The 27434-nt window shown below is 45.8% G+C and overlaps 1 protein-coding gene and 1 non-coding gene across 2 annotated transcripts; both read left to right on the forward strand.

Moving 5' to 3' along the window:
* Positions 1–528: 528 nt before the first annotated feature.
* MTRES1 (mitochondrial transcription rescue factor 1) lies at positions 529–21836 on the forward strand. The gene is made up of 4 exons (XM_049771223.1): positions 529–563; positions 12410–12876; positions 13666–13738; positions 21590–21836. The coding sequence occupies exons 2-4, from the start codon at positions 12422–12424 to the stop codon at positions 21767–21769; spliced, it is 708 nt and encodes a 235-aa protein (XP_049627180.1). The 5' UTR covers positions 529–563; positions 12410–12421; the 3' UTR covers positions 21770–21836.
* Positions 21837–23560: 1724 nt separating this feature from the next.
* On the forward strand, positions 23561–23679 carry LOC126008124 (5S ribosomal RNA). Its single transcript, XR_007495516.1, has one exon. It is a non-coding gene; the product is annotated as a 5S ribosomal RNA (ribosomal RNA).
* The last annotated feature ends 3755 nt before the right edge of the window (positions 23680–27434 follow it).

Raw genomic sequence — 27434 nt, forward strand, 5'->3', positions numbered from 1 at the left:
TGAGCATTATTGTTAACAGGTATATACTGATCTTCATGAAACAGGTTGTCCCTTTGAAGTTCTTCTTCTAATTGTTTCCCATAGAAAAAAAGACTTTCTAAAATGCTCATTTAAGCAATCCATTTATGTTTGGCTTTTTGTTGTAGGTGTGTGTTTTTCTACCAAATCACCTATGTCAACAAGACAGGTGTGTGTGTGTGTGTGTGTGTGTGTGTATACATATACATATATTTATTTATTGCTTGTAAATGTTCCCAGTTTACAACTGGGAAAAATCATCACAAGGCCTGGTGGCCCGGGAGAAGCCAATGTGCACTCGGGTTCGTCCCGTGGCGCCGACTTCCGGGTTCCGCTGCGACTCTGGGGGTCGCCCCTTAGGCCGCTTCGGTCCCCACGCAGTCCTCCAAGTCACAGAGTCCGGCAGGGGGCGCTGCGGCGCTGCCCGCTAGTCTGTGCCCTCACGTCCCGCTCTCGGTAGGCCGGCGTCCCGGAAGAGGCGGGGCGTAGTGGCCCGGCGGCGGCGGCGGCGGGAGGGCAGTAGGAGGCGCGGCCTCGACGTCCAGGTAATCGCACCCTCCTTCGCGGCGCCCCTCGGTTGCTTGGCGGGGCGCGTTTGGAGCTGGGGTTGGGGCAAGCCCTTGGGCGGTGCTCGGTCTCCCTGAGAGTCCTTGTGTATGGTCCCAACCTCGTTGACCTCGGGAGGACCCAGGGCCTCGGGGGCCGTGCCGCCCGCGCTCCGACTGCTTGCTCCGAGAGCCGGAGCCAGCACCCAGGTCGCCAGTTCCCACCCCTGACCTTGAGCTTGAGGATCCGGGCAATCGCGCCGCCCCTGGGCTGGGGAGGGATGACGGGAGCCGGACCCCAGCTTGGAAGACGTCAGAGAAGGGAAAGACTTGTTCCTGGGAATCCTTCGACTTGGCTGCTGATGACCCAGCAGGAGACAGTAGTGATAAGGTGATAAGCACCGGAGGGCAAGGACTGATGGCATTGGCCTCTGTACCCCAGAGTTGTTTTTCTTTTCTTTTTTTAATATTTAAATGGATATATTCAGTTCATTAACTTGAATTTATTTATTCTCTATTATTATCTTCTTCCAGGTCCCCTCTTAGAACCTGATTTCTCTTTCTAGGTTCTAAATCTTTCTGTTTTTTAATATCTTTATTTAAGCACCATGATTACAGACATGTTTGTAGTTGGGTTTCAGTTATTAAAAAAAAGAAAAGAAAGAAAGAACATTCCCCTTCACCAGTGCAGCCTGGTGAAGATGCCCCCCATCTCCCTCCTGCCCCATCCCCTGCCTGTGTTTGAGATAGGCATTTTATTTCATTCACTATAATTATCATGATAGTTGTCAGTGTAGTTATTTCTATAACTGCACGCACCACTCTTTGTGAATATTGTGGCTGGTCCTTCCAGCCCTCCTCCCTATGGTCTCTGTATTTTCCAAACTTGTTTTTCTTACCGCTGTCAGTTTAGAAATTGCACGTCTATCACCAAGACCTCTCCTGAAACGTCCTGCTCTCGAATCTCTTCCTGACCTTAGAGCTGTCTTAACTCAGATCCCTTACTCCCTGGGTCATATAAGTAGGAACGCGGATGGATGCACAAGGCTTTTCAAAGTTCTCTGCCAGGTGCTTGTCCATCCTGCCCAGCCGCATTTTTGAGTGCGGGTTCCTGCCCAACGCTCCAGTTCTCCTTCCATCTGTTTTCATTCCACTCTAGTTATTAAGGTTAGACCCTAACCCTCTTTATTCTAGCAGAAGGAAAGAAAACCTAATCAAGTAGATAATATGATAGATGATAAAAGTGTGGTGTGGGTGAGGAAGGTCTTAAGTAGTTGACATTTGAGTTGTGAGCTTAAGAAAATGCATTGTCCATGGAGATATAACTGTCTGAGAGTGTTTTACGTACAGATGGCAGGAAGCACCCTACTCAGAAACGATCACATTCTGGAAGATCAGTCTTGTGACTGAAGCTGGATACTTGAACAAAAGAAAGTCGCCAATGAGGTCAGAGAGGCAAGGTAGTTGGTGCTACTGTAAATACCTTTTCAGAAATGTCATTCTTCTCCGGAGAACAGATGCTAAGTTTTTGCAGCTCTGGTGCTAGGTAATGAGAATCTGAGTCTGTGGGAATCCTTGGGGAAGTCAAGTTTTAATCAAAAGCCAACACTTTCATGGAACAGTTGACACGGAGGTGAGGAAAAAGGCACATAGGTGCAATGGAATTGTTTTCCTTTCTCATGGAAGTTAGTGTTAACTGAGATGGGAAGATTCAGCAGTGTTAGGAGTAGAGATATAGCTGTTGTTTGGAAAATTTAAATTTGAGGTGGTACCTAATCTGGGCCCCAAGTGAAAGAGCTACTAGGTAGTTTGGTTTGGTTTTATGCCAAGATGCCAAGGATGGATAGTATAATGGTAAAGAACTTAGAGCTAGGGAGCCTGGGTTTGGATCAGCTCTCTCCTCTCTCTCTCTCTGTCTCTCTGTCTCTCTGTCTCTGTCTCTCTGTCTCTCTCTCTCTCTCTGTCTCTCTCTCTCTCTCTCTCTCTCTCTCTCTCTCTCTCTCCCTCTCCCTCTCCCTCTCCCTCTCCCTCTCCCTCCCTTTCCCTCTCCCTCTCCCTCTCCCTCTCCCTCTCCCTCTCCCTCTCCCTCTCCCTCTCCCTCTCCCTCTCCCTCTCCCTCTCTCTCTCTCACACACACACACACACACACACATTTTCATAATGGACAGTATAAGGATAAAGAACTTAGACCTAGAGAGCTAGGGAGCCTGGGTTTGGACCAGCTCTCTCACGTTCTCTCTCTCCCCATCTTTCCCCCTCTCCCCCCCCACATTTTCATATTTTGGGGAGTGTCCTCACCCATTGATGCTCAGGACTTAATGCTGGCTCACATGGGGTGCCAGAGTTTGAACCAGGGTCATTTGTAGATTCCCTACCTGTTGTATGTGTTATTGTTCTGGCTCCCCAACCCCCCCCCCCTTTTTTTTTTGGCCATACCCAGTGCGCTCAGAAATCACTCCTGGCAGGCTCAGGAGACCTTATGGGATGCTGGGGATTGAATCTGGGTGCACCCCGTGTCAGTAGCATGCAAGGCAGACTCCCTACTGCTGTGCTATCACTCTACTGCTGTGCTATCGCATGTGGAGGGGGGGATTCCGTGGAGCTATTCTCCTTTTTGTAAAGTAAATTAAGGTAGTGATACAACAGTTGCTAAGACAAAATGTCTTACTTTGCAGTATAAAAAGAAAAATTACCTTCCCTTGGGTAACTAAAAATTTTCAGATTAGAGAGAGAGCTCAACAGGCTGACCTACTTTATCCTACTTGGTCCCAGGACTGCATGTTCCCTAAGCACTAAATCAGGAGTAGCCCCTGAGCACCACCAGATGGCCCCAAAACTAAATTAAACATTTCTTTTATTGTAATGATCTATGAAATCTGAAATATAGGAACTGCTGATGACATTTTCTTCTTTCATCCCTTATTATATTCTTGGCGAAGCATTTATTTCATTGAGTTTTGTCACTGTGTCCCGCCACTGCCTTCTGGCCTTGAGTGTTTCTGGTGACAGGTCTGCTGTAAATTTCAAGGATGCTCCCTGGAATGTAATTTCCCTCTGTGATCTTGCTGCTTGCAGTATTCTATCTCTATCTGTGGGATTCATCATTGTGACTAGGATGTGTCTTGGGGTGTTTCTCCTGGGGTCTTTTTTAGCTGGTACTCTTCGGACATGCAGGATTTGGTCACATGTTTTCTTTAGCTCTGGTAGTTTCTCTGTGATGATGTTCTTGACTGTTGATTCTTCCTGGAGATTTTCTTCTTGGGTCTCTGGGATTCCAATGATTCTAAAGTTGTTTCTGTTGAGCTTATCGAAGACTTCTATTTTCATCTGCTCATATTCTTTGAGTAATTTTTCCATTGTCTGATCATTTGATTTAAGGCTTTTTTCCCATCTCTTCTGCTGTGTAAAGTTGTTATGCATCGCATCTTCCAGCACACTAATTCTATTCTCAGCTGCTTTTAACCTGTTGGAAAGCTCATCCATTATGTTCTTCAATTCGTCTGAGTTTTTCAGACCTGTTATTTGACCTGATATTTCAATTTGGAGTTTTCTGATTTCTATCTTCATGTTCTCTTGATTTTTACTAGTGTTCTGATCTATACTTTCTTTGAGTTCTGTGAGCATCCTCCATATTTCTTCTCTAAACTCCATTTCTGAAAGACTGCTTAGGTGGTTGGCCATTGTTGGGTCATCAGAGTTTCCATCTTCATTCTCTATGGCTGATGTTGGTCTGCATAGTTTCCCCATTGTCACGCTTCTGCTGTGAGTTTTTCTACGTGTTGTGGTGGTATTCATTGGCTAGGTGGAGTGCGAGGCAACGAAGCGAAGCATCCTCTGCTTCGACCCCTTATAGGTGGGCTTAAGGGGGCCAGCAGAGTCAGCTTTATCCGCAACAACGGCCTGGAAAGACTCACCTCAGCCAATGCAAGCCGACAGGGGATGAATGCCAGAGAAGATCAAAGTTCCCAGGTTGAAGCAAGCCAGGGGAAGCCCCAAAATGTCTGCCGAGCTTAAGGGGCCCAGCAGAGTCTGTCTTATCCACAACTCCAGCCCAGAAAAACCATCCCTTATTATATAAAATTAAAAATTCTTTTGTTGTTTTATATTTTGTGCCACGCCCAGTGGCGCTCAGGGTTTACTCCTGGCTCTGTGCTCAGAAATTGGTCCTGGCGGGCTCCAGGACCATATGGAATGCCAGGAATCAAACCCGGGTCCATCTCAAGTCAGCTGCATGCAAAGCAAGTGCCCTACCATTGTGCTATTGCTCAGGCCCCTATAATTAAAATTTTTTTTTTTTTTTTTTTTTTTTTTTGGTTTTTGGGCCATACCCGGCGGAACTCAGGGGTTACTCCTGGCTGTCTGCTCAGAAATAGCTCCTGGCAGGCACGGGGGACCATATGGGAAGCCGGGATTCGAACCAACCACCTCTGTTCCTGGGTCAGCTGCTTGCAAGGCAAACGCCACTGTGCTATCTCTCCGGCCCCAATTTAAATTTCTTAATATAAATGAGTATTCAGGGTGGGGGTTTTTGTTTGTTTGTTTGTTTTTCGGGCCACACCCGTTTGATGCTCAGGGGTTACTCCTGGCTAAGCGCTCAGAAATTGCCCCTGGCTTGGGGGACCATATGGGACGCCAGGGATTGAACCGTGGTCCTGATCCTTGGCTAGCACTTGCAAGGCAGACACCTTACCTCTAGCGCCACCTCACCGGCCCCCAGGGTGTTTTTTAATTATATAGGATATATATTAAATCATTTTTTGCAGTTTGGTGGGGGTGGCTCTTGGGCCACACCTGTTGGAGCTAGGAATTGAACTCAGAGTCTCACACAAACAAGTGCTTTATTTCTGAGCCACACATCCCCAGCCCTTGCAATATTTCTTTGAAGATGCTCCAGCTGTTTCTAGTAAGTTTTTCTCTTGTTGTTGTTGTTGTTGTTGTTGTTTTGGTTTTTTTTTTTTTTTTTTGGAGGGGGCACACCTGTTTGACACTCAGGAGTTACTCCTGGCTATGCGCTCAGAAACTGCCCCTGGCTAATGAGATGCAGGGGGTTCTAACCACAGTCCCTCCTAGGCTAGGGCTTGCAAGGCAGATGCCTTACCTCTAGTGCCACCTCTCCGGCCTCTGTTTCTAGTAAGTTTTATTTGTTGCTTATAGGTGAAGCCAGTCAGGTGCTCCACCATAGTTCTCCCTGAAGTCCACATGCACATGTGCTTGGACAGGGGGTAATTTTCATTCCTGCCTTGATGCTCACATAGCTTATTAGTTATGATTGCATAGAAATTGTTACAGTGTTAGGGATTACAGATAGAAGAGCAGGTAGGATCATTGCACATGGAGACATCACCAGGATTGAATTTGTGGCTTCACAAGGCACTTTGATTTTGTTTATCGGACCACACCTAGTAGTTCTTAGGGATTATTTCTCCTAAATAGGTACCTGCTGGCATTGTTAGAAGGCCCATGTAGTTCCAGGGGCTGAACCTAGCTAAGATCTTGTGCTCAGCCTGTTGAGCTCGCTCTCTCTCTCTCTCTCTCTCTCTCTCTCTCTCTCTCTCTCTCTCTCTCTCTCTCTCTCTCTCTCTCTCTCTCTCCCTCTCTCTCTCTCTCTCCCTCTCTCCCTCTCTCCCTCTCTCTCTCTCTCTCTCTCTCCCTCTCTCCCTCTCTCCCTCTCTCCCTCTCCCTCTCCCTCTCTCTCCCTCTCCCTCTCCCTCTCCTGTTGAGCTCTCTTATTTAACCCTGTGGACAGTCACTTTAGCCAGCAAGCTACGCTCTGGCTTCTTGTCACCATCTGAGTATTATATGAACGGTATAGCATCTAAATATTAGTTTAAATTGTAAATGTATTGAAAATCAGCCCTTAGGGCCTGGAGCAGGGGTCCTCAAACTTTTTAAACAGGGAGCCAGTTCACTGTCCTTTAGACTGTTGGAGGGCCAGATTATAGTAAAAACAAAAATTATGAACAAATTTCTATGCACACTGCATATATCTTATTTAGAAGTGAAGAAACAAAATGAGAATAAATATAATATGTGGCCTGCGAGCTGTAGTTTGAGGACCATTGACCTGGAGGAATAGCAATGTGGCTAAAGGGCCTACCTTAAAAACATGATAAAAAGCCCCAGTGTCCCTCTTGCCTTAAGCTTAATCCTGGCATTTCTGTGTCCTTGATTTTTGGCACCTCTGCAGTTTACAGCCACAATTGTGTATAAGCATTACAGAAAAGGGCAGAGTACATAACTTGTACGTGGAGGATCTGGGTTCAGTCCCTCGTGCAACACACACATGCAAAAGTACGTATACACACACACACACAGCACCAGAGAAAAGACACCTTTTGTGCCAACACAACTGAAAAGATCTAAGGGGCATTTTAGCCCTGCCACCTCAGCCACCAGTACAGACCCTGGTAAGCACTGTTGCAGTTGTATCTACAAAGCCTGATGTGCAGCCCAGGCAAACACCACAGCTAAAAAATAAGTGCAGACACCAATGTTCTTGGTCATTACAATGGAACAGGAATAGGAAGGAAAAGGCAAAGTAAAGAAAGTTAGCAAAGAAAAATGCAAGTAACCCTGTGTTTGTTTTGTTTGTTTGTCTGGGGCCTGCCAAGTACATTCAGTCCTGAGGGCCCCTCCTGGTCATTCTCAGCCCTCTAGGGCCTAAGGTTGTAGTGCAACTGGGACCTCATATTACCAGGGATTCCACAGGGGTCAGCCATAGCCAACGCCAGCACCTTGCTGTTTCTCTGCCTGTGTGTTTTTTAGGGGACTTTAGTAGAGATAATTGCTTCTGGCCAGGGATGTTCCCAGCAAGGAGTACCTTGTTTGTTCCTTCCTCAACACCAAAAGGAAAAAAAAAAAGATAATTGCTCTTGTCAGCTTTATAATGAATAAAAAGTAGGAAGAAGGAAAAATCATGAAAATTGTTATCAAACAAATCACTTCCTAAATATAACTTTGGCATGGAGTAAGTCATTCATAGACTTGAAGTACAAGTTGACTGACCATATGGCAGCCCTCTTGGATGACCAGATCCTGATAAACAAAGCCACTTTGAGCAGGCTCAGGGAGACAGCTCAGAAGGCTGGCGCTCATACTAGTATGTGAATCCCCAAGTCCACCCCTGATCCCTGCAACATTGGCATGTATGGCCCTAGTGGCTACTAGCACTGCTAGGACACCAGCACCAATATAGCTTCCAACCCCAACACTGCCTATCACCCCCTGAACACTGGCAGGTATGGCCCTTAAACAAAAATAAATGAGTAAAATAAACCATTGAGGGGCCGGAGAGATAGCATGGAGGTAAAGTGTTTGCCTTTCATGCAGAAGGACGGTGGTTCGAATCCCGGCATCCCATATGGTGCCCCGTGCCTGCCAGGGGCGATTTCTGAGCATAGAGCCAGGAATAACCCCTGAGCGTTGCCCGGTGTGACCCAAAAACCAAAAACAAAGAATAAACCATTGAGGGCTCTGGTGTGTTACAGTGGTAAGATATATACAAAGCTTGCAGGTAGAGGATCTGGGGTCAGTTCTTGGCTTTCAAAAAATCACTGATGGAGAAAGAAGATTATTCAAAGGGCTGCAGCACATGCTTCGCATTCCGGAGCCCTGGGTTCATTTCCCAGATCACATAGGCCTTCCTAAGTACCACACCAGGAATAGCTTTTGAACATCACTGAGTATGGCCCATAAAAAAAAAACCAACAAATAAAGTAAATCATTGGAGCTATTGGTAATTTTTTTCAGCAGCAGTTAGTTTCTAGATTTATTAGGGAAGAGAAGAAGTGGTGACTTGCACATCCAATTATCTAGTTCTACCTACCTTCATAGCCACTGTGACGGAAGCACTCAAATTTCATCTTACATAATCTTACCAAGAAGACTCACCAAACCACAGTTCTTTGCCCTTAATACAGGGAGGTAGATCTGGTCTTTTATAGGAAAGCATTGATATGGGTAAAGAACACCCTTTAAAACAGTGGTCTCAAACTCGCGGCAGCCTGCGGACCATTTGTGGCCCTCCAATACAACATTTTGTGGCCTGCGGCCGGCCTTCAAATATCGCAGTATTCGTGATTATTCGCTTACCGAATAATCGCAATAAAAATTGCATTAGTAAGAAAAAAATCACATTAAACATTCACATACCCTGAGCAGTTCCGTTCAGGGTATGTGAATGTTTAATGCGATTTTTTGCGATTTTTTTCTTACTAATGCGATTTTTTTTTTATTGCAAATAGTCGGTAAGTGAATAATCGTGAATACTTTGTGCCTAGCGCAGACATCATTTTCGCTGCTCCTGCCCGCTGTCCCTTGCATTATCAGAGGCCTAAGGGAGAGAAGTTTATTACAGAATTAGATTTTGTCATACCTTCATCATGACTTCATCAAAGCCTGCAGTGAAGAGAAAGATTGATGACAAGCACAGACAATTTCAGGAAAAGTGGGAGACGCAGTATTTCTTTGTTGAGCACAGGGGCATCCCCACATGTCTTATTTGCTCAGAGAAAGTTGCAGTGCACAAGGAATACAACTTGAAATGCCATTATTCAACTAAACATGCTAAGGAATGTACAAAATATCAAGGAAATGAGAGAGCCAAGCAGGTTGCCAGTCTTAAAGCATGTCTAATGAGGCAACAAGATTTCTCAGCCAAAGAGAATGTTGCATCAGTCGAAGCTAGTTACATGGTTAGTGAGATGATTGCTAAGGCAGAGAAACCATTCACAGAAGGAGAATTTGTTAAAAAAAAAAAATGCATGTTACAGATTGCAAGTATTATCTGTCCAGAACAGAAAGGTCAGTTTAGCAAAATCAGCCTTTCTGCCAACACCAACACTGGCAGAGCACATTTCTGACATGTCAAGTGACATTTATCATCAACTGTGTGAGAAAGCCAAATGTTTTGATGCATACTCAAGTTGCTCTTGATGAGGGCACAGATATAACAGACACTGTGCAGCTCAATTTATGTCCATGGTGTTGATTGCAATTTTGAATTGACAGAGGAGCTGCTCACAATAATTCCAATGCATGGCCAGATCACCGCTAATGAGATATTTCGGCATCTGTGTGATGCCATTGAGAATGCAGGTTTGCCATGGAAGAGGTTTGTTGGAATAATCACCGATGGAGTGCCATCGATGACAGGGAGGAAAAATGGACTGGTGGCACATGTTCAAAAAAAAACTTGAAGAGGAGGGTGTAGAGAAGGCCATTGCTTTTCACTGCATTATCCATCAGCAGGCCCTTTGCAGTAAATGCCTGCCGTGTGACAATATGATGTCTGTTGTTGTGAAATGAATCAACCAAATCAGATCCAGGGGCTTAAAGCACAGGAGGTTCCGTGCTTTTTTAGAGGAAATGGAGTCAGAATATGGAGATGTGCTCTATTTCACCGAGGTACGTTGGCTTAGCAGGAGAAATGTCCTGAAAAGATTTTTTGAGTTGAGAGAAGAAGTGAAAGCCTTCATGGAGAATGATGGGAATGCTGTTTCTGAGTTGAGTGATCACAAATGGCTCATGGATTTAACTTTTCTTGTTGACATCACAAATAAGCTGAATGTACTAAACAAGATGTTACAAGGCCTGGGGCAGCTTATCAGTGCTGCATATGACAACTGTAAGAGCATTCTCCACAAAACTTGTGTTATGGGCCCGGAGAGATAGCACAGCGGTATTTGCCTTGCAAGCAGCCCATCCAGGACCAAAGGTAGTTGGTTCGAATCCCGGTGTCCCATATGGTCCCCCGTGCCTGCCAGGAGCTATTTCTGAGCAGACAGCCAGGAGTAACTCCTGAGCACAGCCGGGTGTGACCCAAAAACCAAAAAAAAAAAAAAAAAAAAAAAAACTTGTGTTATGGAAATCCCAGTTCTCTCAGACAAACCTTTGCCATTTCCCAGCATGCAAGGAACTTGTGGATGCAGGCATACTATTCAGTGGTGAGAAATATGTTGATGCAATTTTTAAGCTAGAGAAGGAATTTGATCACAGATTTGCAGACTTCAAAAAGCACAGAGCCACTTTCCAAATTTTTTTGTTGTTTCTTTTGTTTGTTTGTTTGTTTGTTTGTTTTTGGGTCACACCCATTTGACGCTCAGGGGTTACTCCTGGCTATGTGCTCAGAAATCGCCCCTGGCTTGGGGGGACCATATGGGACGCTGGGGGATCGAACCGCAGTCCGTTCCTTGGGACCATATGGGACACCGGGATTCAAACCAACCACCTTAGGTCCTGGATCGGCTGCTTGCAAGGCAAACGCCGCTGTGCTATCTCTCCGGGCCCCACTTTCCAAATTTTTGTGGACCCCTTTTCCTTTGATGGGCAAGATGCCCCTCCTGTGCTTCAAATGAAGCTCATTGACCTGCAGTGCAACTCTGATCTCAAAGCCAAATTCAGGGAGATTAGTGGAAAAGCAGACATGCATGGGCAATTTTTGAGAGAATTGCCCCCCAGCTTTCCTGAGCTTTCCCGAATGTTCAAGCACACCATGTGTGCTTTTTGGGAGCACATATTTGTGTGAAAAGTTATTCTCCACATTGAACTTCAATAAATCAAAGTACAGGTCTAGACTTAATGATGATCATCTTCAAGCCATACTGAGGGTCTCACTGCTTCCTCTCTAAAGCCAAATGTGGTTCAGATTTGCGAGAAGAAGCGCTGCCAAATCTCTGGCAGCAAAAGATGCCATATTCAGAAGTGTTCATGATCTTCACTCAATGTTCTATTCATGTTCAGAAGAAATAATTAAAACTGTTAATAATGACGTTTGAGGACTTTTTTTGTGAAATTCCTTATGCGGCCCTACCTCAGCCCGACTTTGCCTCCTGCGGCCCCCATGTAAATTGAGTTTGAAACCCCTGCTTTTTTTTTTGTTTGTTTGTTTTTTGGTGCTCAGGGGTCACTCCTGGCTAAGCGCTCAGAAATTGCCCCTAGCTTGGGGGACCATATGGGACGCCGGGGGATCGAACTGTGGTCCTTCCTTGGCTAGCGCTTGCAAGGCAGACACCTTACCTCTAGTGCCACCTCGCCGGCCCCCTGAGACCCCTGCTTTAAAGTATGTTGAGCATCATATAATTTCATTACAGTGGGAACATAATCTTTTTTTGTGTTGTTATGGTTTCGTTTGGTTTGGTTTTGAGTCACACCCAGCAGTGCTCAGGGATTACTCCTGGCTCTACACTCAGAAATCACCCCTGGGGGACCATATGGGATGCCAGGGTTTGAACCACTGCCCTTCTACCTGGAAGGCAAACACCTTACCTCCATGCTATCTCACCGGCCCTGAGAACATAATATTGATTGTTCAAGGACCTGCTTTTTTTGTTGTCCCTTAAAGTTCTGTTTTCAAGAATATTCGCAAGGGCCTGAATGATAGCACAGCAGTAGGGCATTTGCCTTACACACGGACGACCTGGGACAGACCTGGGTTCAATCCCCAGCATCCCTGAGCTTGCCAGGAGCAATTTCTGAGCACAAAGCCAGGAGTAACCCCTGAACACTGCTGGTGTGTCCCAAAACAACAACAGTAACAAAAGAATATTCACAACATTTTGCTAAAACTTAACTGTCCTAGATAGGAAATGTGCCTGGCATGTGTAGGGTTTCTTTGCCTTTGTTTTGGGGACACACCCAATGGTGCTTAGGGGTTACTCCTGGCCCTGCGCTCAGAAATCACTCCTGGACTATATAAGATACTAGGGATCGAACCCAGATTGACTTCATGCAAGGCAAATGCCCTCCCATTCTACTATCGCTCTGGCCCCCTCCAGAGTGTATGGTTTAAGCTGCAAGGATTCTAGTTCTCTGAACTTGTGAAGTAAAACTAATTTCCTTTCTTACAGGTTGCAGGTGGCATGGCCATGCCTAGCGTCAGGCTGCCTGTGAGTGTTTTAAGAAAGCCAGATACCTGGCTCCGACTGTTTGCGACACCTTCCTCACATACGCTCCACACGCCCTGGAATCGATACTTATATTTCTCTAGTACCAAGTTAAGTGCAAATTACAAAACACTTTTGCATAATGTTTTCTCACTAAGACTCCCTGAACTTTTCATTTCTCCAGAAAATATTTTTCCATTATCCCTAAGACTCAAAAGCAGTATTAGCTCTAAAAAGTCCACTAAAAAAGCTCTGCAAAAAGTAGAAGATGAAGAGGACTCTGACGAAGACATTGATCATGAGCTGAGTGCTCAGGGAGAGGAATTGGAAGAGGACCCCAGTGTGCCCAAGGATTACAAGGACCTGGAAAAGACCGTGCAGTCTTTTCGGTATGATGTGATCATGAAGACAGGCCTGGATGTTGGAAGAAAGTAAGTATGATGTGGTCTTTGGTATAAAATCACTTGTTTGGGGGCTGGAGCTATAATATAATAGGTAGGGCACTTGCCTTTAATACCATGGTCCTTCAAACACCCCAAGAGTCATTTCTTAGTACAGAGCCAGGTGTTACCCCTGAGCATCACAGGGTGTGGTTCAAAAGCCAAAAATAAAATAAATGGGGCTGGAACAATGGTACACCTTGCACATGGCCAACTTGAGTTCAGTTCCCAGCATCTCATATGATCCAGTAACCATAGCCAGGTGCAACCCAAAAATAATTTGAGTTGTACCCTTATTTCATGTACTTGGGTATGCAGATAAAGTTCTTAGACAAATAGAGTTTGCTATTAAAGGTGTAAGAAGCCCTGCCTAAAAGTTCTTGAGGGGGGTGGAAAGATAGCATGGAGGTAAGGAGTTTGCCTTGCATGCAGAAGGATGGCAGTTCAAATCCTGGCATCCCATATGGTCCCCAAAGCCTGCCAGGAGCGATTTCTGAGTGTAGAGCCAGGAGTAACCCCTGAGCACTGCTGGGTGTATCCCCAAAACAAAAACAAACGAGTTCTTGAGGTTATAGCTTCAGAAGAGCGCTTGGGTTCTGAGCCTGGTGTAGCACATTTAGGAGCCAGGGACTTTCTGTTCCTGAATACTCACTGAAGATTTTAAGAAAAGGTTGTGCATTGTCCAAAGAAGCTTTTCTTTAGAATAAACATTAATGACGTTTTCCTCAAATTTGAATAATGGCTTTATTGAATATTTTTGCCTTTTTTTTTTTTTTTAAGCAAAGTGGAAGATGCTTTCTACAAAGGGGAACTCAGGCTCAATGGAGAAAAATTATGGAAGAAGAGCAGAACGGTGAGATGTTAACTCTGTACTGAGAGATACTGTGTGCTTTGTCCCCCCTCACACTCAGGTTCTGCACTTGCAGTTTCCCCTCACGGTGTGTGTGTATATGTGTGGAGAGTAGACAAAGTAAGAGAGGCTTCACAATCTTTTTTTTGGGCGGGGGAGGCTACACTTACAGTGTCAGGGCTTACTGTTGGCTCTGCATTCAAGGATCTGCATTCCTAGCTGGCCTAGGGAACCATATATGGTATCAGGAATTGAGTCCGGGTCAGCTGATTGCAAGACAAGTGCTTTACCTGCTTTGCTATCTCTCTGGCTCTAAACTCCCCCTTTTTCTTAAAACAAAAATTTGAGGGAGGGGCCGGAGAGAGAGTATGGAGGTAGAACGTTTGCCTTACATGCAGAAGGATGGTGGTTTGAATCCCGGCATCCCATATGGTCCCCAGAGCCTGCTGAGAGTGATTTCTGAGCATAGAGCCAGGAATAACCCCTGACTGAGCACTGCTGGATGTGACCCAAAAAACAAAAAAAAATTGGGGGAAAGATAAATTTGACCAGAAAGATAAGCTGGTTGGGAACTTGCCTTGCATGTGGCCAAAATGGTTCCCAAACCTGCCAGGACAGATCCTTGAGTACCACCATATTAGCCTCAAACAAAAACAAATATAAACATTTTTGGGGGTGGTTAGGGAATCTGCAATTCATACCCAGCATTGCTGCCATTTCAGTGGAGCCTTCTCCCAGCACCTGTTGCATGCACCATTCTGAGGGACAGCTATCAACATGTCACTTCCATAAGGTACTTTGGAACATACCCAGTGTGCTTAGGGTACCATGGTGCTGGGGATTGAACCCCAGGACTCCCTCCTACATATGCTCGGTTTTGAGCTATCTCTCCAGTCCAGCCTCTTTTTTCTGAGTTCCATGTTGCTACTGTTAAATGAAAGAAAAAAATCAGTATGGTATTGCCCAGTGTTATAATAAGTCATAATAAATTCTTGGTGGGACATGATGTAGCAGATGTGGGTCCATTCCCAGGATGTGAGAAAAGAATGCTAGTCATGGGTACTGGAGTGATAGCACAGGTAGGTGATAGAGATAGGGCAATTGCCTTGCTCAAGGCCAGCCAGGTTTGATCCCTGGCATCCCAAATGGTCCCTGGAGCACTGCCAGGAATAATTCCTGAGTGCAGAACTAGGAGTAAGATAGATGCACACTCATACGCATTAGACATTTATTTTAGGGGCTGGAGAGATAGTACAGAGGGTAAGGCACTTGTGTTGCATGTACCCAACCCAGATTCAGGCCTGTACCCCATATGGTCCCCTGAGCACATCCCAGAAATCTTTTGTTTTTGTTTTTGGGCCACACCCAGCAGTATTCAGGGATTATTCCTTTTTTGTTTGGTTTTTGGGTCACACATGGCAGTGCTCAGGAGTTACTCCTGACTCTACGCTCAGAAATCACTTCTGGCAGGCTCGGGGGACCATATGGGATGCCGGGATTTGAACCACTGTCCTACTGCATGCAAGGCAAACACCCGACCTCCATGCTATCTCTCCGGCCCCTCATGGGTTATTCCTGACTCAGAAATTACTCTTGATGGTGCTCAGGGAACCATATGGTATGCTGGAGATTGGACCTGGGTTGGCTGCATGTAAGGCAAACATCCTACCCACTATGCTATCACTCTAGCTCGTTTTGTTTTGTTTTGTTTTGGGACCCCACCTAGTGGTTCTCAGGACCCTGTGGGATGCAGAATGGTGCGGGAGGTCAAACCCAGATCAGCTGTATGCAAGGCAAACACGACACCCCCTGTCAGCTATGGTATTGCTCCAACTTAGGAGTAGTTCTTGCGTGCAGAGCCAGGAATAACCTCTGAGCATCACCAACACAACACACACACACACACACACACACACACACACACACACACACATATATATCCAAACATATATATCCAAACATATATACATATATAAGTATATACACATATACACACATATATATATTTTGTATATATATATATATATTAAACATATTGTCTTCATGCTTGTTATTTACTTTTGGGCTTGTGCTTAGGGTTTATAACTGTCTCAGGGATCACTCCTGGCAGGGATCAGAGAACCATATGGGATGCCAGGGATCAAACCTAGTCAGTCTTATGCAAGGCAAGCCCCTACCCACTATACTCCAGGCCCTATTTTATTTATGTATGTGATAGTGGAATCCAGGGTCTCAAACATGCAAAAAATTTTATTTAGGAATTTAGGTCTGACCTAAATTCCCCAGCTATTAATTACTGAAATATTTTTATGAGTGTATTATTTTCCTCATTGGAAAAGATCTAAAAATGGTAAGAACTAACATGACAATATAATAGTATAGGACAAGGGCTGGAAAGATAGTACAGTGAGTTCAGTATTTGCTTTACATATAGCTGACCTATGTTTGATCCCAACACCTCAGGAATACCAGGAATGAGCACAGAGCCAGGAGTTAACCCCTGGAGTATTGCTGGATGTAGTCCAAAACCAAGAAACAAATCCCCAAAAAGGTCTAAGACAAATGCCTTAAAAAGTCGGGGCCGGAGAGATAGCATGGAGGTAAGGTGTTTGCCTTTCATGCAGAAGGTCATCGGTTCGAATCCCGGCGTCCCATATCGGGAGCAATTTCTGAGCATGGAGCCAGGAGTGGCCACTGAGCACTGCCGGGTGTGACCCAAAAACCATAAAAAAAAAAAAAAAAAGTTGAAACGTGGGCCCGGAGAGATAGCACAGCGGCGTTTGCCTTGCAAGCAGCCAATCCAGGACCAAAGGTGATTGGTTCGAATCCTGGTGTCCCATATGGCCCCCACCCCCCACCCCCGTGCCTGCCAGGAGCTGTTTCTGAGCAGACAGTCAGGAGTAACTCCTGAGCACCGCCGGGTATGGCCCAAAAAACAACAACAAAAAAAAAAAGTTGAAACTGGGGCCCGGAGGGATAGCACAGCGGTGTTTGCCTTGCAAGCAGCCGATCCAGGACCAAAGGTGGTTGGTTCAAATCCCGGTGTCCCATATGGTCCCCCATGCCTGCCAGGAGCTATTTCTTTTTTTTTTTTTTTTTTTTTTTTGTGGTTTTTGGGTCACACCCGGCAGTGCTCAGGGGTTATTCCTGGCTCCAGGCTCAGAAATTGCTCCTGGCAGGCACGGGAGGACCATATATGGGACGCCGGGATTCGAACCGATGACCTCCTGCATGAGAGGCAAACGCCTTACCTCCATGCTATCTCTCCGGCCCCCCAGGAGCTATTTCTGAGCAGACAACCAGGAGTAACCCCTGAGCATCGCTGGGTGTGGCCCAAAAACCAAAAAAAAAAAAAAAGTTGAAACTGGAGTGATATAGCACAATGAGTAAGGCATTTGCTTTATATGTGGCTGGCCTGGGTTCTATCCCTAGCATTCCATATGGTCCTCTGAGCCCATCAGGAGTAATTCCTGAGTGCAGAACCAGGAATAAACTCTAAGTATCACCGAGTGTGGCCCAAGCCCCCTCTCCAAAAAAGTTTGGAAGATTCAGAAGGTATTGACAGACATAATTAACTCCTAAGGAAATTATCACAGTAGTTTGGATAAGATTATTTTGATATTTCAGAGCACTGCTAGGGGACCCATCATGTGATACAGTATTGAAGTTCATTCCAATCTGTATGACCCCTGATGGGGGTCAGAGAGATAGTACTGGGGATGCTTTGCCCAGGTTTGATCTCCAGCATCCCATCTTCCTAGGGCACCACTGAAAGGTAGAGCCCCTGAGCACTGCCTGGAGGAGCTGGGTAGTCTTCAGCACTGCAAGGCCCAAGCAGCTTCCCATCCATCCTTGCCCTTCCATTGAATTGCTGAGTAGGCCCTGTTAAGCCACGTATCTCAGGGATGGGTCCCAGAGCTTAAGTTTGTGGAAACCCCCCCACAAAAAATATAAACTAAAACTTGGTTTGGGGCCAGAAAGATAGTTCAACGGTTGAGTGTTTGCCTTGCACACAGACAATTCAGGAAAGACGATTGTTTGAATCCTGGCATCTCATATGATCCCTGCCAGGACTGCCAGGAGCAATTTCTGAGCACAGAACCAGGAGTAATCCCTGAGTGCTGTCGGGTATGACCCAAAAACCAAAAATAAAAACATAAAGGAACCAGAGCCATAGCACAGTGGTGGGCATTTGCCTTGCATGCAGCTGACCCAGGATGGACCTTGGTTCGATCTATGTCCCATATGGTCCCCCAAGCCAGGAGCGATTTCTGAGCGTATAACCAGGAGTAACCCCTGAGCATCACTGGGTGTGGCCCAAAAACAAAAATAATAAAATAAAACGGGTTGATTTGCACGTGTGTGTACATGCAAACACACAGATCCTCACAAAAGAAGTAAACTAAAATGGGTATATGTTGAGTAATTGTTGTAATATTGTTTTTGCCTGTCATCCCACCTGGATCTTCCAGGTGGGGGTGATTAAGGAATGAAATAAAAAGCTTGTTGGGGAGGCATAGGGGGCTCTTTTGCCAGAACTGACGGCTTGTTCGGTTTGCTTTTTGGAGCTGGCTGCAACTGACAAAAGACTTTCTTTGCTGAACCTTTGGTCCCCTAATCTTTTGCATCCGTTGATTATTCACGTCGGATATTAATATCAAAGTCTCCCTCAAAAAGGGGGACGGAAGAATGGGATTCAATTTATCATTCTGGGAGTCATTCTTAGACTTGGAGACCATCAACAAGGGGTTTGACCTCCCCCCACAGGTATACACACACACATCTTGTTGTTGGAGGTCCTGGATATATTAAATGAAACTTGGGTGTACACACAGACACATGCATACATATCTTGCAGTTGGAGGTTCTGGCCAAACCCTGAGGCAGGAGAGCTGTGCTGTCTACCTAGTTCCTAAGAGTCCTGACTCCCACATTCAAGCTGCTCCTTGCAACCTAAAAAGTATAAGAGTGTTCCAGAGCTGTGTCGGCTGCTTAGTCACAGACCCAGGTCCTCGGGACAAGTTCATTGGTCACCCAGGGAGTGCAGAGACAAGCAGGCCTCCTCTTCCCTTCTTTTCTGCATAGTTCCCCTCTCCACAGTGTTCCAATGACACATTCAATTAGGGAGGGTCACCTCTGCCAGGGCCTCATTTACAAATACTAGTGCCCATTTCTCTCTTCTGCTTTCAGATGCTGTTTACTGCAACCTCACTGTTGCAGCCTCCACCTGCCTCGGGTGTTCAGCTGTGGCTTCTAGATTTCTCCCAAAGAGGAGAGGGGGCTTGCAGGAACACTTGAGGCCCTGTTACTGGAGGTCTGGTCACCATAGTAACTTCAGCAGAAAGGGAGATTTGAAATGGAGATAATTAGAAGCACCCTTAATCCCAGCCAGTTTAGCTTTGTGTTTGGTGCTGTCCCCAGGAGAAACACAGGCCTTGTGGGAGAACAAAGCCCTTCTCCCCTTCCGTGGGGGCTATGTCTGGCTATGGGCCTGGGGGGAAGGGGGCAGGTGCCTGGCAGCTGCTGTACCTAAAAATCAACACAAAATTTGCAGTGGGGGGGAGGGGGCTGCCCAACCAGGACAGGCCATGACTGGACATGCTAGTTTTTAAGCATGGCCTCCCTGGAGCAGGTGTGGAGAGAGCCACTAAGGAATGGAGCCCTCCTAAATCTAAAGTCCAAAGGCTCTCTGGGAGAGAATGTTCCCTCCCTGCTTCTGGCCCAGAAGGAGGCCCAAAGGGACCCACTCTCCATCATACTGGCCTGCTCTGCTCTGCTTTTAGAAGGTTAACATCAGCATCTTCCAGTTAAGAGTTGTTTCTCTCTGAATGGCCATTGTACCTTTTCTTTTTTTTTTTTTTTTTTTTTTTGGTTTTTGGGCCACACCCGGCGGTGCTTAGGGGTTACTCCTGGCTGTCTGCTCAGAAATAGCTCCTGGCAGGCACGGGGGACCATATGGGACACCGGGATTCGAACCAACCACCTTAGGTCCTGGATCGGCTGCTTGCAAGGCAAACGCTGCTGTGCTATCTCTCTGGGCCCATTGTACCTTTTCATACTGTGTGTGTGTGTGTGTGTGTGTGTGTGTGTGTGTGTGTGTGTGTGTGTGTATATATATTAGTTTTTAAACTCTGCGTGTTAAAGAAATGTTATGCCAGTAAAGTTTAAGCAGAGTTACTTGAGCCTTGCATTTCTAGGCTTCAGTTTGCTTTTATATTTGGAGTTAGTCTTGAGTACAGGATCAGGAGTAAGATTATGTCCACCCATGGGGGAGGAAGACTGTCCTCGTCCTCCCTCCCTGGGCAGTATGAGATGTTCCCACTCCTGCTCCCGTCATCCCTGGCTTGTGCTCTAGCAGAAGTTCTATAGCTGGAATCACTTTACCTTCTTCCTAAGTAACTGGACAGGCACCTGGAATCCTGGGCTGCCTGAAGCACGTTCTCCAGAAGCTCATCCCAGAATTCCAGAGTGGATTTAACCTCAGCCCCTTGAGTCCACTGTAGCATGGTCCAGTTGGATCCTCTCTCAGTGACATTGCACTTTTCTTTTTTTTCTTTTTTTTTTTTTTTTTTTTTTTTTGGTTTTTCGGGCCACACCCGTTTTATGCTCAGGGGTTATTCCTGGCTATGCGCTCAGAAATTGCCCCTGGCTTGGGGGGACCATATGGGACGCCAGGGGATCGAACCATGGTCCTTCCTTGGCTAGCGCTTGCAAGGCAGACACCTTACCTCGCCGGCCCCAACATTGCACTTTCAAGCCCTCTTCTTGGTGGTGTCATTGTAAAATCACAGCTTTGTTTCTCAGAGGCCTGTTTGTCAGCATCTAAGATGTTGCATCTGCTAGTGTCTAACCAGCTACCCGTGTGTGATTTCCTAACTAGTGGATTGAAATCAATGAGAAATGCTTAACACTACAGTTGTCTTTAGAGTTCAGGGTAATGCTTGGGCATATGCCTTATGATCATGTCCCACTTTGTCTTTTACCAAAATAAGTCCCTTCATTAGAGACCTGAGCGATAGTAGTGTATAGGGAAGGTGCTTGCCTTGTATGCGACTGACCTTGGTTCAGTCCCAACATTCCATATGGTCCCCCACGTAGCAACAGTACAGAGCCTGGAGTAACCGCTGACCATCACCAATTGTGGCCCAAATTTTAAAAAAAGTGCTTCCAGGAGCTAGAGGGATAGCATAGTGGGTTGTCTGTTTGCCTTGCACTTAACTGACCCAGTTTCAATACTTAGCATCCCATAAGGCCACCAGACTGCCAGGAGTAATTCCTGAGCATAAAGTCAAGAGTAGCCCCTGAACATCACGGGGTGTCCCCCAAAAAAACAACAACAACAAAAAAGTGCCTTCATTCAAGTGTTTCTTTTTGTTTTGTTTTGGGGTCACACCCATCAGCACTCAGGGGTTACTCCTGGCTCTGTGCTCAGAAATCGCTCCTGCCAGGCTCAGAGGACCATATGGGATGCCGGGATTCAAACCACCATCCATCCTGTTTCTGATGCATGCAAGGCAAAAGCAAGGCTGTGCTATCTCTCTGGCCCCATCAAATGTTTAACTCACCCAGTCAATAAATACTGGAAACACAGCTCTGAGGCTGTGCACAGCAGCCACTCCTTTAAACTATTATTTCCCTGCTGGAACCCTAGTCTAGCATGTTCCAGTCTCATTGACCCCCTGGGAGAGGGTCCCCATTGGGAAACTGGGGACTGCACAGTGGCCTGCATTACCAACATGGTCAAGCCTTGGGCTGGCGAGGTAGAACATCGAATCTAGCATTTGCTGTGATCAACCTACTAGGAGTGATCAACGAGCAAAAGAGATCCAACCTCTGTGTGCTTTTTCTTCCCAGGTGAAAGTGGGAGATGCACTGGATCTTGTCCTGGAGGAGAATAAAGATGCAGAAACAGAGACTGTAATGCGGGTTCTCCTGAAAAAAGTGTTTGAGGAGAAGACGGAAAGTGACAAGTACCGAGTGGTGCTGCGCCGGTGGAAGAGGCTTCAGCTACCGAGGAAGAGGGCGGCTAAGTGAAAAAGGACAGTGCCCCTTGAGCTTCAGAAGAGGACTTTCCAATAAAATAAAATGCTCTTTTATCTGAGTCTGTTGGGCCATTTTGTGAAAATGGGGCTGCCATCTGTGAGAGACCCTTCCCCTGGCCTGCATTCCCCTCCCGGACATACTGAGCGCACTTATGCTGGATGAACTGAGCCCAGCAGGGCACCTCCAGCCCTTCTGTTTCCACGTGAACTGCCTCACTGTCACTGAAAGAAACGTGTGGGTGTTGCTTAGTGTTTGCATCTAGTCACTGTCAGCCATCTGCTTTCTGTTGAAGCTTAAGGTATAGGCCAGCAATCGAGCAGATTCCCCCCCAGACCTGGGTTCGATCCCTGGCACCCCATATAGTACCACACCAGGAGTAATTCATGAATTAGAGCCTAAAGTAACCCCCAAGCTTCTCCATGTGTGGCCCAAAAACAAAATAATAAAGTCAACTCGGAAAATAAATACACTATGCAGTGTAAACAAGAAAAAAGTTTTAATTTTACCACTTGTTCATTGGGCTCTACTGGGTGATCAGAAACCATAAAATGTTTTTTGGTGTTTTGTTTTTATTTTTTGTTTGTTTTTTTTTTGGGGGGGGGGTCACACTCGGCAGCACTCGGGTTACTCCTGACTATGCTCAGGAATCGCTCCTGGCAGACTCGGAACCATATGAGATGCTGGGATTCGAATCACTGACCTGCATGCAAGGCAAACGCCTTACCTCCATGTTATCTCTCCGGCCCCATAAAATGTTACTCCCAGGGAAATCAAAGCCAGCACCTTCCACTTGTAAGAGTGCACTCAGCTGAGCCACATCCCCACCCCAGCATGTTTCAGTAACTTGTGTATGACAATTGAGAGGATTATAGTGCCTGTTCTATTCTTCATTCTCTTTTTTTTTTGTTGTTTTTTTGGTTTTTGCTTTTTGGGCCACACCCGGCAGTGCTCAGGGGTTACTCCTGGCTAATATGCTCAGAAATAGCTCCTGGCAGGCACGGGGGACCATATGGGATGCCAGGATTTGAACCAACCACCTTGGGTCCTGGGTCGGCTCCTTGCAAGGCAAACACTGCTGTGCTATCTCTCCGGGCCCTTCTCTTATTTATTTTTTTTTTAATTTTTTTTTTTTTTTTGGTTTTTGGGCCACACCCGTTTGACCCTCAGGGGTTACTCCTGGCTATGTGCTCAGAAATCGCCCCTGGCTTGGGGGGACCATATGGGACGCCGGGGGATCGAACCGCGGTCCTTCCTTGGCTAGCGCTTGCAAGGCAGACACCTTACCTCCAGCGCCACCTACCCGGCCCCTGGGCCCTTCTCTTAACTCTAGAAAAGTTGAAGTCTTCAATAGTGGCGGGCTGTGTTCATTCTAACAAGATATGTTGCCTGGCTTTTTTTTTTTTTTTCTTCCCTGTTTGGGAGCCACATGTGGTGGTGCTTTGGACTAACTCCTGATTGCACTCAGGAATCATTTCTGGCAAGTGATTGGGGGATTATATGGGATGCTGGGGATCGAACCCAAGTGCAGTGCAAGGTAAGTGCCCTACCCACTGTATTATAGTTTCAGCCCCACCTGTTTTGTTTCCATTTTACTTTTCACCTCTCCAGATTTCAGCTTTCAGTTTCTCGCGGGGCAAATGGGAATCAGGGTACTACTTACGTTGTCAAGTCTCAGGCTGGAGGTAAGATGAGCTGAGTTACTAGGTCTGATGTGGGTGACATGCTCAACTGCACAAAGTGTTTGTCCTTGTTGCAGATTTATCTTTTTAAAAGTTAAACTAAGTCTATGGCCATACCACCCTGAACGCACCCGATCTCATCTGATCTTGGAAGCTAAGCAGGGTCGGGCCTGGTCAGTACTTGGATGGGAGACCGCCTGGGAATACCGGGTGCTGCAGGCTTAAAAAAAAAAAGTTAAACTAAGGGCCAGGTGATAGCATAGTGGGTAGGGTGTTTGTCTTGGTGATCCAGGCTCTATCCTCAGCATCTCATATGGTCCCCAGAACCTGCCAGGTGTGATTTCTGAGCACAGAACCAGGAGTGAGCCCTGTGCACCACTAGGCGTGGTCCACAAATAAAAAAAAGAATAAATTCGGGGCCGGAGAGATAGCATGGAAGTAAAGCATTTTGCCTTGCATGCAGAAGGATGATGGTTCGAATCCAGGCATCCCATAGGGTCCCCCGAGCCTGCCAGGAGCGATTTCTGAGCGTAGAGCCAGAACTAACCCCTGAGCACTGCCAAGTGTGACCCAAAAACCAAAACAAACAACAACAAAAAAAGAATAAATTAAAAAATAAAAGTCAAACCTCTATCTGCCTTGCAAGCATAAGACTAACTCCAACAGCTCCCCAAATGGTAAAACCAGTCTGAGACTACTGGCAGTGCAACTCAAGTGAGTTCTATGGCCAGTAGTGTGGCCCCTGGTGGCCCCAGACAAGCACTACAAGCTTACTGCATGCCATCAACCAAAAAATCCCTGATCCCTCAGACACATGTGCAAAGAAATTGCAAGCCCTAGACCAGCATTTTTCAACCACTGTGCTGCAGTACTCAAATATGCCGTGAGATATTGTCTGGTGTGATGTGGGAAACAATTCAGCTTTGTGTTCAGCCAAACAGGCCAGGTTTCGCACTGAGTAAGTGAACAGAAATATGAACAATTATAAAAATACTTTTTTTTTTTTTTTTTTGGTTTTTGGGTCATACCCGGTGACGCTCAGGGGTTACTCCTGGCTATGCGCTCAGAAGTCGCTCCTGGCTTGGGGGACCATATGGGACGCCGGGGGATCGAACCGCGGTCCGTCTCCTGGGCTAGCGCAGGTAAGGCAGGCACCTTACCTCGAGCGCCACCGCCCGGCCCCCTATAAAAATACTTTATAAAGTAATTATAAGATAATTTCTTTGTGGGGCCAGAAAGGTAACATGGAGGTAGGGCGTTTGCCTTGCATGCAGAAGAATGGTGCTTAGAATCCTGGCATCCCATATGGTTTCCAAGCCTGCCAGGAGCGAATTCTGAGCTAGAGCCAGGAATAACCCCTGAGCGCTGCCGGGTGTGAATAAATTGTTTTATTAAAAATCTTTAAAATTTTTTTTCTTTGTGTTTATTTGATTCCTACTCAAGAGAATTACTTTATATACAGTCAATATAGGCACAGAGTTAAATTTTTTAACATTTTCTAATGGTGGTGTGCCTCGTGGTTTTTTGTTTTTTCACGAAAAAAGTGTGCCTTTGTAAAAAAAAAAAAAAAAAAAAAAGGTCGAAAAGCACTGCCCTAGACAACAATAAGGGAAAAGAAGAAGGGAGTCATAAAATGAAAATGAAAAGAAAGACACAGCATGTCACACAGCACATGGCCAAAGCCCTTCTTATTCTTGACTACAGTGCAAGAGAATAAGGATGAAGTAAAACGTTTATAAAGACATAAAATTCTGTGAAGCCAAAATTCTTGCCTGTTTATAGGAATTTTTTGTTTGTTTTTGAGTTACACCAGGCGGCACTCAGAGGTTACTCTTGGCTCTGCACTCAGAAATCGCCCCTGGCAGGCACAGGGATCATATGGGATGCCGGGATTCGAACCACCGTCCATCTGCATTAAAGGCAAACACCTTACCTCCATGCTATCTCTCCAGCCCCTAAAGTTTTTTTTAATAAAGATATTATTTACATGGGGCTGGAGAGATAGCTGCCATGGGTGACCCAAAAACCAAAAAATAGATACTATTTACAGTCACGCAGAGGACGTGAAAAATGTTTTCTTTTTCTTAGAGGGCATGACAGAAAATAATTGAGAGGCACTGGTGTAAAGCAAATGCCCTACCACTGTGCTATCTCTCCTGCCCAGGATATTTTGTTTGTTTTGGGTGTTTTTTTGTTTGACAATGCTTAGGGGTTACTCCTGGGAACTGTACTTGGAAATTAGTCCTGGGACAAACCCAGGTCACCCACATGCAAGGAAAGTTCTGTATGGTTTAGCCCATTTGCAGTTAAGGGACACACAATTTGGTGGGGAGAGTGTAAGGGGGAAATACCTGATGATGCTCAGAGTTTACTACTGGCTCTGTGCTCAGGAATCACTCCTAGCAGTGCTCAGGTGACCATATGGGATGTGGAGTCCTAACCAAGTAGGCTGCATGCACGGCAAAGACTACCCACTGTTCCATTGATCTGGCCCCATTAAGTGACTAAGTGTAAATCTTTTTTGGTAAAAATCTATCCAGCTTTTACCAGTAATGATGATTTGGGGGGGTGGGGGGAGAATTAGGCCACACCCAGAAGTATCAGGGTTACTCCTGGCTTTGCACTCAGGAATTACTCCTGGAGTTGCTTGGGTGACCATATGGAATGCCAGGGATCAAACATGGGTTGGGGGCTGGAGCGATAGCAAGGGCAATTTGCCTTGCATGCAGCCAACCCGGGCTCGATACATAGCATCCCTTATGCTCTCTCAAGCCTGCTAGGAGTGATTTCTGAGTGCAGAGCCAGGAGAACCCCTGAGTGCCATGACAATAGTTTGCTTTTAGCATTTGGGGGAGAGAGGGGAAAAACATTTGGGGGGAAAGTTTTTGTTTCTTTGTTTTGGGCCACACCCAGCGGTGTGCCGGAATTCGAACCACCATTGGTCCTGGGCCAGCCCTTGCAAGGCAAACGCCCTCCCACTGAGCTATCTCTCTGGCCCTGGGGGAAAGTTCTTAAAATGATTAGTCAGTAATGATTTGGAAAACAGAGCATATCTTCCATTTTATAAGAAACTGAAAGGAACTCAGTTATATACAAAAAGTTATATACACTGCATGCAGCTTCTTCCTTTAGAAGAGGTCACATCTAGAGGTGGCCAGGAGCTCCTTCCAGCTTAGTGCTCAAGGATCATTACCAGTGATACAAAGGAGACCATGCAGTGCCAGGAATCAAACTCTCACTTATGCAAAGCAGCATGAACCTTTTTATGTTATTTTACTGAGCCCTTTAACCTCTGTACTACTATCTCTCAGACCCCTAGAAACCTTTGTTTTATTTGTTTTTGTTTATTTGGGGGGGGGGGTCACATCCAGTGACTCTCAGGGGTTACTCCTGGCTATGTTCTCAGAAATCGCCCTGGCAAAAACCAAAAAAATAAAAATATTTTTAAAAGTCTTCATTTTAGACACTGGAGTTTACAGAGTTGTTAATAATAGTTATTTCTGGTAGTCAATATTCCACTACAAATATAAAATTCCTTCCAACCTGGTCACAAGTTTCCCAACCTCCCCAAAGCCTGCCCCTGGGCAGGTAGGAATAAGTTGCTCAATATTTTTAGTTGCTTAACTTAATAAGTTAAGCATAGGTTAATAATAAAAGTTAATAATAATAAGTTGCTTAACTACTACTGGCAAATTAGGATTAAAAGTATGGGGTGTCCACAAATTTGAAGATCTGTAGTGCTGGGCTGATGAGCTCATATTATTGTCCTATTCTTTTTTTTTTTTTTTTTTTGGTTTTGGGCCACACCCAGTGATGATCAGAGGTTACTCCTGTCTATGTAATCAGAAATCGCTCATGGCTTGGGGGACCATATGGGTCACCGGGGGATTGAACCGCAGTCCGTCCTAGTCTTACCACTTAAGACACCACTCCAGCTCCTTATTTTCCTATTGTTTGTGGGGGTTTTTATTGTTTGT

This window comes from Suncus etruscus, chromosome 4 (genome assembly GCF_024139225.1).
Source record: "Suncus etruscus isolate mSunEtr1 chromosome 4, mSunEtr1.pri.cur, whole genome shotgun sequence".
Taxonomy (NCBI): Eukaryota; Metazoa; Chordata; class Mammalia; order Eulipotyphla; family Soricidae; genus Suncus; species Suncus etruscus.